General features: G+C 46.7%; 1 protein-coding gene across 3 annotated transcripts in view; it reads left to right on the top strand.

The window, feature by feature from the left end:
- ITGA9 (integrin subunit alpha 9) overlaps positions 1-8,189 on the top strand; it is a 331,177-nt gene extending 322,988 nt beyond the window's left edge. For all 3 annotated transcript variants that reach the window (XM_036094209.2, XM_036094208.2, XM_036094211.2), the window contains one exon: positions 3,642-8,189. In XM_036094209.2, coding sequence (XP_035950102.1) covers positions 3,642-3,740 — 99 coding nt within the window. In that variant the 3' untranslated portion in view covers positions 3,741-8,189. The remainder of the gene's footprint in view (positions 1-3,641) is intronic.
- The last annotated feature ends 4,542 nt before the right edge of the window (positions 8,190-12,731 follow it).

Here is a 12,731-nt window from a genome sequence, read left to right as displayed (position 1 = left end):
TGGGGGACCATTGCTCAGTAAACTCAGAGCCTGGGCTTTGGGTTCTGTATCAAAAGCCAAAACTAGGCTCTAAACAAAAGCACAAAGGTGATAGTCTCTTTTTCGGACAAGGAATTAGCTTGATCGTGCAAGAAAGCATATTAGTTTGACAGAGCGCCCACTGGACTATATGGCATCTTTGTGCAGACTAGTAAACTGCACCCCTTCGTCCAGAAACTTTACTTCCATCTGTCGAAAAATCAGAAAACCTGCTTCTGATTTTGTTAGGGGGAGGGGGGAAAAAGACACTCTACTTCCATCTGCTGGAGGATAGTTGTAATACACTTACATGTCCAGGCTATCTGTGATGTGAGGGGCACCGCACAGCCTGCTCTGCCGTACCCAGCACTCCCTGGCCTTGAACAGGGACCGTGTTTTAAGAAGTGGTCTTCGGGCTGCATAGACAGAGGGCAGACATCAATGGCAGCTCGAACCTTCCGTCGAAGAGACCACACACAGGTTGGGTGGGGCGCGGGGCTCTTGAGACACTGCGGTGTTGGGGCAGGGCACGGAGTTTGCAAGGCTGTTTCTGAGAGCAGCGTTCCAGTCATTCCAGGGGTGCGGGAGTGATTCTTAGGACTAATGCTAACACCACTCTACTTGATAGAAAAGAGCTTGCCTCTGGAAGCCTGCAGGAGACGGTGCCTCCACGTCATTGGAAACAAGCGTGACCCTTAAATGTGAGCACATGATAGCTACATGTGACAGGGAATCCAGGTGCTCTAAATCCTTGCTAGATGGTTTGCACACTCTATTTCAAATCCTTATGCTAGCATAGCCATGAGAATGTGAGCCAACTTTTGTGCTGCTTGGAGATGAACAAGAAAAGTCTGTTCAGCAGAACAAGGCACAGTGATGTTTCTTAGATCCAGAACCCTATCGGCTGCCCCTCTGCCTCTCTTCCTGCGGGTGCTGATTCATTCAGTAAGTCGGACAAAAAAACCACGGAGTACTGTATCAGTTACCTCATGCTGCATAACAAACCACCCCAAAGCTTAATGGCTTAAAAGCAGCAAACATCTACATAGCTCACAGGTCTGTGGGCTGGGCTGAACTGAACGGGGGGGTTCTCTGGTCTCAGCTGGACGTGTCATGTCTGCACCTGCAGGCACTTGGGGGTTGGCTGGTCTAGGAAGTCCTCAGCTGGGTGCACTCTCCTCTAGATCGAACTCATTCGCATGCAGGCTAGGCAGGGTTCTGAGAGAGCAAGCAGAAGCGCACAAGGCCTCTTGAGGCCTAAGTGTGGAAGCGAATTGTCAGAACAAATCACAGTGCAGATTCAAGGTGGGGGGAGTCAGCCCCTGCCTCAGGATGGAAACCGCCACAGAATCATGTGGTAAAGGGCCTAGACGTGGGGAATGCAGGATTGTGGGGATTTTTGCAGTTTATCTCTGCTGCCAAGTACAGGTGATATGCTCAGCTCTGGGGACATAACACGCAAAATCCTACCTTCCAGGACTTCTAAGACTTAAGACAAATAGGAAAGTTAATGAGGGAATAGTTGAAATCCCGCTTGATTAGTGTCACAGTAGAGATAAGTTACTTCTCTGGAGCTGGAAAGTGAGTAACCTGGGATCCGTGAATCATTCCACCATCCGCGGGAAGGGTTCTATGCTAAAGAATCTCATTTCCATATCACATCCAGCCTCAGTCTCAGGATTATGTTCTCCTTAGCACAGAAGGTGCTCGTGACATATTTGCTCCGTCAACCACATCTTTATCATAATGGTATTCCGAGCAGTGACTCCTTAGACCTTTCCAGTAAGTTGTGGGTTGCTCTCCTGACCTTCTGTGGGTGTCTTTGAGGGCCTTTTCCCAGAACATCCAGCCCAAGCCCCTGCTCCACATTCCTTGCAGAGGGGAGAAGGTGGTAGAGATTTAAGGGGAGGAAAAAATGGAGGGGGGCCTGGACAGGAGGTGGAGGGGAGGGTCAGAAAGTGGGGTTCTGGCACATGCTGAGAAGAAACCACCAGGGCTGCAAACCCTAGGAATTCGGTGTCTGTCAGCAAAGCTGCCCATGAGGATGGACGCTCAGAACACAAGATGCTTGCCAGGTGTTTGAAGAAAGCTTCCTCCCCGTCGCTCAGACTGCACCCACCCCTTCACTGACTCCACGCAGTGAACTCTCAGGATTCCCCTGGCAATGTGGGTGGAGATGCTTCCTGGCAGCTGGCTTGACAGTTCTCATCTTCAGCGAGGCAGTCAGACCCTTCTGGGGGGTGGGGGGGGGCGGTAAGAATTGTGACCATCAGAATGACTGTGGGTGCTCAGCTCGGAGTGAAGGGGTTGGGGGAGATGCGCGCATGAGAGCCGGGCTTGCATGCTCGTTCCCTCGGGGCAGGGTTTACATTCGCTCTTGGCAGAACGCTGCAGAAATCGCTGCTCGTGAGCATGTTCCCACATGGCTACAGGACTGACAGGCTCACGAGAGCGCCGCAGACCCGCCAACGGCTGACCGAACGTGTGCGGCCGTTGGAGTCCCTCCGTCCAAGGGGACTGAAATGGAGGTTTGAGGGCGGGTAATTGATTCACAAGGTGACCTCAGGAAACACTGATCAGAGCAGGGGAGCGAGATAGGAAAGAGAAGGCAGGCAATAAAGACGCGGTAAGACCAGTTACCCCTGCCAGCACGTTCCACGGGGAAACTCGGGGGGGTCACGCACCTGAGGCTTGTCACACCCAAGAAGAGAGGGAGCAGGAGTAACCCACAGCCGGTCATGTTTAAGGGCAGGGGCAGGAAGGGCTGTCTGACCTCAGAAACGGTGGCCACTAATGCCGGTGCGCAAAGGACAAGACATGCCAAGTCTCCCTGAGCCTGGGAGAAGGTCAGCTCTGGGCTACAAACATGGCTCACCTCTCGGGCAGTGAAGGCTGGGTGAGAAGCGCTACAAACTCGCCCTCTGGTATGTGAAGAACTGTAAGACGTCAGAGGGGAAGGCCTTTCCGGAATTAAGCTAGAGGAAACCCATCCTGGATCCGGAGAGATGCCAGTTCTAGGGGAGTTCACCCTGCTGGTCGTGGCGCGGGCACTGCATGTTTCGTAGGTCCGAGAGAAAGATCTAGAGGGACAGCGAGGTAGGCTGCTGGGAGAACGGTATTTATCAATTACCCCACGATGGCTAATGTCTCCCAGGATAGTAATAGGTTTATCAAAAGCCCAATGAGCTCAGGAAAGGTTAAGTCCCTGAGTTTCTTAGATCCTTTACTAAGGGTTTATTAGACCCTGACTGTTCTCCTGTGCATTCCATAGCTCTTAAGGGAAGAAAGAAAGCAGCATTTCCCAAACTTACTTGACCATGAAACCTATTTCCCAAATGCCTTTGAGTAACTATGCTCAGTAATGGGTGTTCCCCGGCACACCATTTGGGAGACAGGCCACCAGAAGCACTTTATGAGGAACAACCAGAAGATAACCTGCAGGAAGCCCATGCATTTTGAAAGGCGGCACCCCAATAATGCTTTTCCTAAGTCAGTCTCGTCTGAGGGGTTTTCCAAGCCCTCCCAGCTCTGTGAGTATAGGTCATCCCTCCTCCTCACCCAGGGGAGCAGAACGACTGATTCTCCAACATTCTAACCTGGCTTTTCCTCCCCCTACCTTTCAGATGGGCTTCTTTCGCCGAAGGTACAAAGAAATCATTGAAGCTGAGAAAAACCGGAAAGAGAACGCAGACGGTTGGGACTGGGTCCAGAAAAACCAGTGACCTGCCCCACCAGTCACGTGACCCCACCATCCGCCTGGCATCCTTGATCTTTGTATCTTCCATATTTGGAAGAAAGAATCTTCTCCAGATTTTCCGGAGGCCCCGCTGACGCTGTCCTCTTCCTCATGTTACCAAGCCCAGGAGCCCACCTGAGGCAGCCACTCTGGCCAGATCACATGACTGGAGCCAGCACCCATTTCCTTTTAGAGATGAACCCCAAACTTTGGAAAGCAAGCTACAGAGCTGAGCGATATTTATGGCTGCAACCTGCGTGGTCGACCCTCAGGGGAAAACTGTTACCTAAAAGTATTTTTATAAATATAAGCCTTTTATACTGATTATGTCTTTATATTTGTATCAATGTCTTATTATGTCTATTAAATAGTTATATAATTCACTCAAGCACTGATATCTGGCCTGAAAGCTTGAGCGTACATGTGCATTCATACAAATTTTAAAGAGTAAAAACCTGATCGTACTTTGGAACTTGCTGTTAAAAGAGACTTGCGGATAAAATAATCTGAAGAAACCTCGTGGGATGAATCCACCAAGCTGGCGGTGCTGCGTATAAACTGTGGTGGTGGCGAGACCCCGGAAACAATTCGCATCTTCATCGCCTGGAGTCAAGTTCGAAGGAATGTGTTAAAGAACTCGAAGTGGTTTTTCCTATGTACCTGTCATTGGAAGATTTCCAGCAGGAATTTGGATGGAAAAACCTGACCCTGGCACAGGTCTGCTCTGCATCACCTATATAGCACACATCCTACCCTCCTTCCACTTGGACTAATAGATGACAGCTTGGAGCAAGGCCATTTGGTCATCTGGTAAACCTCAGAATGGCGTCTCATCCTGGACATCATGCGTCAGAGTCCACACACCACAGGGACTAAATCGGTGCCCAGCGAGCAAAGACTTGTGTCTGAATGCTGTGATGCGTTGCCTCTTCATCGAGTTCAGAGGTCTCCACTTCCCCTACCCTTCTTGCTGTCCCAGCTAATGGTGACTGCAGATCCCTTCCCAGAGATGACCATTCAACCTGTCCTTCATTTTTAAAATACTGTCTTAAGTGGGGTTCCCAAAAAGCAGACTCTGATACAGGGATTTGCATGCAAGTAACTGATTAAGGGAGTGTCCCGTGCCCGGGAGACAGCAGTAGGGGTGTGAGGGAGGCAGGACAGGGAAGGGAAAAAAGCCAGGGAAGTGTGCCATTTCAGAGGACATCCCATGGAGGACAGCTTCAGCCTGAGCCTACGAGGAGCTCTGGAGGGCAAGTTAGGTCTCAGAGTTGTCCCAACCTGAGGCAAGGGAGCTGAGCTTCCGAATTCTTGCCCCCAGGGGAAGTGTAAACTTCCCACTCTCGGTTCCTGCTGGCAGACCGGCTCCGACAGCCCGAAGGCGGTCCTCTAAGGGAGAGCTGGAAGTGCACCCCCAGCCGGAGCAGGGGGGGCTGTCCAGAAACGATGTGAAAGAAATGATGCACAGGGGTCTGGGCATAGCACTGACATCTGCTCTGCCCCCTGCGTGTGCGAATGCTGAGCTGTGGCCTTCAGCTCCAGTCTCCCCGTTTGACAGTTTATGATCAGACGCACTGCTGCCTGGTTTTGAGTACAATGTGATTTTCTTAAAGGGCAATGAGATGATGGGTGTAGTGTGCTCAGCACTGCGCCTGGCCCATCGTGAACACTCAGTGACTGAGGCAGCTCTGGCCGCCATCCCCGAGAACCATCTGCTGAGAGAAAAAACATGTGGCCAAGAACAGGGTCTGACAAAGAGTCTTTACTGGCTGATTATGGCCCACTGATGCCCCAGGTACCTGACAGACGGCATCAGATGGGAACAAAACAAGACATAAGATGAAGGATCTTTCTCCTAGGGCCTTGTTTGCTGGAAACTAACATGTTGGGGGTCTGTGGACACTGTTGCCAAGACACAGAACTCCGCTTCAGAGGAGACAGGTGTTCTGTGCACGGACTTGGCTAATATTTGCAAAGACATCTCAAGTTGGGGCAGAATCATGAGGATGCTGGGCAGCTGTGAACCCAGCATGGAACATAAGTGTCTTTTCATGCCTCATTATGCAGTTGAGTCTGATGCAGGAAGACGGTGTATGTATCACGTGTCCCCTCGTGGTGAATATGGAAATAGACGACCAAGGCAGAGGGTCCATGGCATGAACGAGGCTGATCTTAGAATGAAGTCAGAGATGTTGCCTCTAACGGAGGGATGGAGGCACAGAGGTAACTACTGGGTGGATGCAGGCAAAGAAGCCAGTTCTCAGAGTTCTCCTGGGACTTTTATCAAAAGTAGTAAAGGCAGCTTTGAGTGGGTCTTAGTCACTCATTTCAAGGATACTTATGGGGCCCCTGCAGTGCATCAGGAGCAACGCTAGGTGCTGCAAGATACCCCAAGAACACCACAGGCACATTTGGCCTGGAGAGCCAAACCTCCCTGCAAGAGGAGTGTACAGTGTGGACTCCTTTATGAGACCGCACATGTAGCTTTCCTTTGATGCATTCTTGTTCACCATGTCACGCTGCCCTTTAATAAACCATTGAAGATTCTTGGGTGGTAGGCCTGGGTCAGCTCCATCAGCAGCTTTGGACAAATTCATCTATAGCCACTAACCAGCTTCCCGCGAGGGGTGTAGACACGTTGGCGGTGGTGTAGGGGGATGACTCACCCTGCTCCTGTGGGCAGTCTCAGAGCCAGGATCTCTTTGCCTCTGGTCGGTTCCAAATGGTAGACCCACATGAGTAGTCATATACTCAGGAGATCACTACGACTTCATAAGACAGTTTTTTAAAACAATTGGCCTTGGCATCACCAGGAGCAAACACTAGCAGCCACTCCAAGAGTCTATCTGGGGAAGGCTGGTGCCTCTGCATGTCCGATGGGGCCGAGTAGCAGGTGGGGCAACAGGGGGCCATTTAACACGGTGATAAAGAAGCCAAGCACACTGTGAGCCTGCTCTCAGCTGGGCATCTTACCAGCTCCACCCCAGCTCAGAAGTTCTCAATCGGCTCTCAGGGGAAGCAGACAGGGTGAATGGCATCTGTGTGTTACGCTTCCAGAATATTCTTTTAAAAGTCCACAGTGCATTCCAGTTTCTAACCTTCCTGCTCGTATGGGTTCACTGTGGAATCCTATCAGATATTCTCTCTCACAGCTGCTGCAGCTTTTAGTTATAGATTCAGTATGGTTTTCACTGTCAGAAATATGGAGACACTTTTCAAATATGAAAAAGGACCCTTTAAAATTTGAGGAAAATCATGCCCTCTGTTCAAAAATGATTTGCTTATGCTTCGTTGATATGGGACTCATGAGTTGGGAACATCCCCACTATGAGTCCTAGACCTGTCACCAAGAAGAGGCCATGAATTTTAGGAACAAGGAGACACTAGGAGAAGGGAGTGGGTCCACTGGCTTTATGGGGACTGACAGGCACACATCAGGAATCAGCTCTCTCAGTCAGCACTTCAGGAAAATCCCATCACCAGGAGGATTCCGAAGTCTGGGAAATGTAGAAAATCCAGTAGTCCTCCTTCACCAAGTCACGCATAGCCTACCGTCTTTGAGCCAAAGACAAGGGGGTTAAAAGCAAACAGAAAACTAGCAGGAACATCTGGGACCTGTTTTCAATGCGGAAATGGTTGCCTTTCTCCCCCAAGTGATACGTATGCTTCATGCTACCTGTTAAAACCCTAGCAGGGTCAGTTTGTAAAGGTTATTTAACTATTTTTTATTTTTGGAAAAGGCATTATGGCCAGGGGAATGCAGTTACACATAGGTCACATCGGAAATGTGCATCAGGTGAAACCTACATAGGCCTGACTTCTGGGAATTTAGAGGCGCTGCAAAAGGACAGTCATGGGGGGAAAGGGCCCTGAGCAGACAGAAGGCAGAAAGTGTCATTTCAGAAATGCTCCAATGGACAGGGGTTTCGGCGATGTGTTGTTCTGCTATATAGAGTGGTGGTATGCACAGTGGAGAATATTTTCTAAAACCAAGAATGGCTGAAGGGAGGATACAGAGCCAGTAGGGCCAAGATGAACCTTCTAGAATGTCTTCCGATTTTCAGCACACTGGGGGGATAATGAACAAATTTCCCATGTGGTGCAATGCTTTATAGCACAATGATCTAGATTTCAGACTTTGTTAAGGTTTTTTTAAAAAAAATTCTAATGTGCACGGTGTGACGGGCAGAGTGAGTTTAAAAGCTTTAAGAGTGATTAATTGCATGGCAGACACCCACGCTAACTTCACTTCCAGAACCTGACTGATGCATCCATGTACATTTCCGTTGAGGGATTTTGTGGGAGGGGTGTTCCTCCTCGTTACGACGTCACGTGTATTAAAGTCTATGCAGTCACTTCTAATTTACTTGCACTGTTTGGGAAATGCAGGTTTACAAAAATACACGTTTGGAATAAAAAAAATGGCTGCAAATGATTCAGGAGTTTGGCGTGTAATTTCTTTGCTAATGCAGAACTTGAACCTTTTTAGGATGTTGAAGATGGGCTTTGAATGCAGTACTTCGTGAGCATTGAAGAGCATGTGCCGGTCTATCTTGTTCAATGTGGCTGAACTGTCCCCCATCCTTGGCCTCCATCCTGCAGCCACCACCTTCTCTGTGCATCACCCACCTGCCCAGGGCCACACCCGGGACCTTGATCTTAAGATAAAATTGCCCGAATTAAATGGAGGGGATTCCTCGATGTTAGTAGACTGCTTCCGCGTGTTTCCACCAGTCACCAAGCATTTTCCCAGAAGCCTTTCGGTAGCATCCTTACACGTTTACAAACATCATGTTCTCTTAGATTTGTAATCTCCCATCTGTCTAGTTACATCCCTGTTCTTACCTCACATGTTGTTCACTTGTGTGTTTTTCTCTTTTTCCCCTTAGAGGAGACCAACAAAGATCTATCTATTTTACCAGTCCTTTTCAAGAATAAGCCTTTGGCTGTACCAATCAGATCTACTGGTTTTTGTTTTCTATAACATTAATTACTGCCTTTATACTTGTTAAAATTTACTTTACTGCCCTGTAGTTAAAATTCATGCACAAACACACCACACAGTGTAGAAGGGGGTGTGAAAAGATACACACCAAGGGGTTAAAAATGGTTGCCTTTAGGTAGATGGGATTGTCAACGTTTTAGCTTTGTTTTTTTTACTTAACTGAATTTTAGTTTTCTACAGTAAGCATGCATTTCTTTTGTAACAATGAAACATACGCAAATTATTTTTTCAATAAAATTACATCTGGGAAAGTGTGAGTTGCTAAGCCAAAAGAGATCCCAAATTGCAGTTCTAGAAAGGGATGCGATTTGTTTGCAACAAAGAGCATTGATGAGCCTGACTCCGAGGGCAATGGTCCAGTGAGCAATTTCAAGCCTTTTAATTCCGGATGCTTCCTGGCTTAACAAGACCTGCCACCATCACTAATACTAATTAAGTACATTTCTCTAAGATTGCCCAACCTGTTTCCTTAAGCCAGGAAAATGTCTGGACAACCTCAAAAGAATCAAGAGATACAAAATGAAGAGGAAGAAAAATCACCAATTAGTAATGTCAGCCCCCTTCAATCGGGAGTATTTCAGTCCACCAGATTGCCTCTGGTCCTTAAAGTCTGTCTGTTCAGCAGGTTACTGTGCTTAGTAATAGAATTAATGTAAGTGCTTACTTAGAGCTCTGCCTCCATTATCAGACCAACTGGCAGCTTTCCATCAGCAAAGCCGCCTGACCCTGAGATCACGTCTATTCATTCTATGCACACATCCGACTGAAGTGGGTATGAGAGGGTACTGTCAGTTCTGTGTTAAACCTCAAACCGTGCCATCTGGGCTTGCTGCCAAACCTCTGCTCTGCCTCAAAATTTAGTCCAGATCATTTTATACTTTATTTGATATGATTCTTCTATAATTGAAAAAGATCCTAAAAATTAAAACAAATGTCAACAAAGGTATAACTACCACCCTCTGAAGATGCCAAATAGTTGAAAAAACAGGGTGCATTTTTAAAAGTATTTCCAGGAAAACTTTATTCTAAGGAATCACAGATTAAGAAAAATGAAATTCTCTTCAAATCAACATCTATTCAGAACCCACCTTGTTAATATCTGGCTCCATATAATAGAAAAAAATCCAAAATAACAATGGTTTAAATGCGATAGAAGTATGTTCCTCTCTCACATAAAAGAAGACCAGGTCTGGGTCATCAAGTTCTCATATAGCAGATTCATGGATCATCAGGATATCACCTGCTATCTTTCTAGGCGTGTGGTTTCCATTCTTAAAGTTGTTTCATGGTTTCAGATGGCTATCGGTACTAGCCATCATGGCAACATTCCAAGCCTTTTGATTACCCTTCCCAGAAGTCCCATACAACACTAACCAGAAATTAGTCATTAAAAAATGCGCCCACCCATAAAGGAAAATGGGGAGTGTATTATTAAGGAAAAAGAGCAGGGTACATAATTTTTTTAGATTTTTTTTTTATTTTTTAAGTAGTATCTACACCCAACATGGAGCTCCAACTCACAACCCCGAGACCAAGAGTCACACGCTCTACCAACTCAGTCAGCCAGACACTGAAGACCACTAAGAGTTGCCACCCCTGCCATGTATAAGATACTCAGAATATAACTGCCTTGAGTCCTAAGTAGGTGCCCTTCCAATCCTTAAGTCTGACTGGATGTGAGCAAAGGGAAAACCTTTACTTGGGGCGGGGGTTGGAATCTCAGCTACACAGAGTTGGTTAATCAACTTTTCTTGTTTTGTCTTTTCTCTTTTACCTACCCCATCCCATCCCCATTCACATTTCCCTCTCTCCCAGAGGCACCAAGTCTAATGAATGGAATACATGGCCTTAGAAATATGTACATTGTATTATTTTGTGTGTTTCACTTAAGTGGTATTGAGCCTGAGAGCTCATTCTGTGTTGTATTTTTTAAGGATATACTCATGTTGCCGTGTTTATACATCTAGTTCCTTGTTTCTGGTTGCAGCACCTCATTCTACATTATGTTTCCACTGTGTCTTACTTCCCCAGCCCCTCTGAAGCAGACCTTGGCTACTTCCATACCTGTGGAAATGAACATCTTCTCCCACGGCCCCTCATGGACCTGAGCTAGAAACTCTCTCGCTACGCATTTCACATACTACATCTTAAGTTGCTTACAGTTTCATTCGGCTAGAATGTGTCTGATGGCCATACACGTGCATCACTTCATATTCTTTTTTTTTAAGTATAATTAACATACGGCCTTCTATTAGGTTCAGGTGTACGACATAATGATTCGACAATTCCCTACGTTACTCAGTGCTCACCACGGTAAGGGTAGTCACCATCTGTCCCCAATGTTATTACAATTTTATTGATGGTATTTCTTATGCCGAACTTTTCATTTCCATGATTTCTTTACTTTGTAACTGGAAGTTTGTACCTCTTAATTCCTTTTATCTGTTTCACCCACCCACCCCCATCCATCTCCCCTCCAGCAACCACCAGTGTGGTCTCTGTATTTAAGAGTCTGTTGTTTGTCCATTTGTTTTGTTTTTAGATTCCACAGGTAAGTGAAATCATATAGTATTTGTCTTTCTCTGTCTGATTTATATCACCCAGTATAATACCCTCTAAGTTCATCCACATTGTTGCAAATGGCAGAATCTCATTCTTTTTTATGGCTGAGTGGTATTTCATCTTATATACATATACCACATCTTCTTTATAATTCATCTATGAATGAACACTTGGGTTGCTTCCCTATCTTTGCTACTGTAAATAATGCTGCAATAAACATAGGATGCATGTAGCCTTCCAAGTTAGATGTTTTCATTTTCTCTGGGTAAATAGTAGCAGAATTACTGGATCATAGGGTAATTCCATTTTTAATTTTTTAAAGAGAGGTGGGGGCAGGGACAGAGGAGTAGAGAGAATCTTAAGGAGGCTCCATGCCCAGCATGGAGCCCAACGCGGGGCTCAATCTCACAACCCTGAGATCATGACCTGAGCTGAAATCAAGAGTTGGATGTTTAACCAACTGAGCCACCCAGGTGCCCCTGTTTCTAATTTTTTGAGGAAACTCCATACTGTTTTCCACAATGGTTGTACCAATTTGCATTCCCACCAACTGTACATGAGGGTTCCTACTTAATGGTGAACAACTCAGAACTCTCTGTTCCCTCCTTAGTCCCTGCAAGGTGAACTCCCTAGCCTGGGGACTTGCAACATGAGAATCACGACATATATTGCACATTCCAACTATATAGTGAGTGGTATAGCTTCCTCGAGGGGTCCTGTATTTTCAGGACAGGAAGCTCTAAGACACTATACATTTATCATTAAAACATTTAGTAACTCCTTCCATAACAGAAATATTATTTTCCAGGCTTTTCTGAGAAGTGATGACCATCCATGGACTCTCCATGTAAGACTTCCCCAGGATATTTGTAATATCAAATATCTATCATGTTCTCATGCCGCATCCAAACCTGTTGACAGATGACATGTAAGAAATACAGTAGAGGGGTGTGTTTGAGAAGATGAGCTATTGATTTAGGCAGATCATGGGCCAACACCCAGCAGGAGAGAAGAGGAGCCGAGGGCCATGCCCACCAGGGCCCTGAGAGACAGGTGACTGGCAGAAGAGAGCCCTGGTTATTGGTGAGGCAATCCGCCCCCCCCCCCACTACCACTACCCCACCATGTACCAGAACCTGGCCTAAGGGACCTTAGAAGGGTCCTAAGCTCACCTAGGACTCTCAGGCCGGATGGGTGCAGGGAATCATGCAGCTGCATACAATCACGATCATGCCCAAAGAGGAGATTCAAGAATGTTTGGTTGAATGAGTCTGGCTCAAGTATAGATCCTCGGGTATGGTCTCATTATGGCTTTGTCTGTGCTTTCACGAACAGCAAGTTCTGGCGCATATCAGTTATATCTAGAATCTGAATCTTGGAACTGTCGCCTACTCTGGAGATCATTTGTTA

The sequence above is a fragment of the Halichoerus grypus genome, chromosome 1 (assembly GCF_964656455.1).
Source record: "Halichoerus grypus chromosome 1, mHalGry1.hap1.1, whole genome shotgun sequence".
NCBI lineage: Eukaryota > Metazoa > Chordata > Mammalia > Carnivora > Phocidae > Halichoerus > Halichoerus grypus.
The sequence above is the reverse complement of the archived record's forward strand: the minus strand, read 5'-3'. Positions and strand labels throughout refer to the sequence as shown.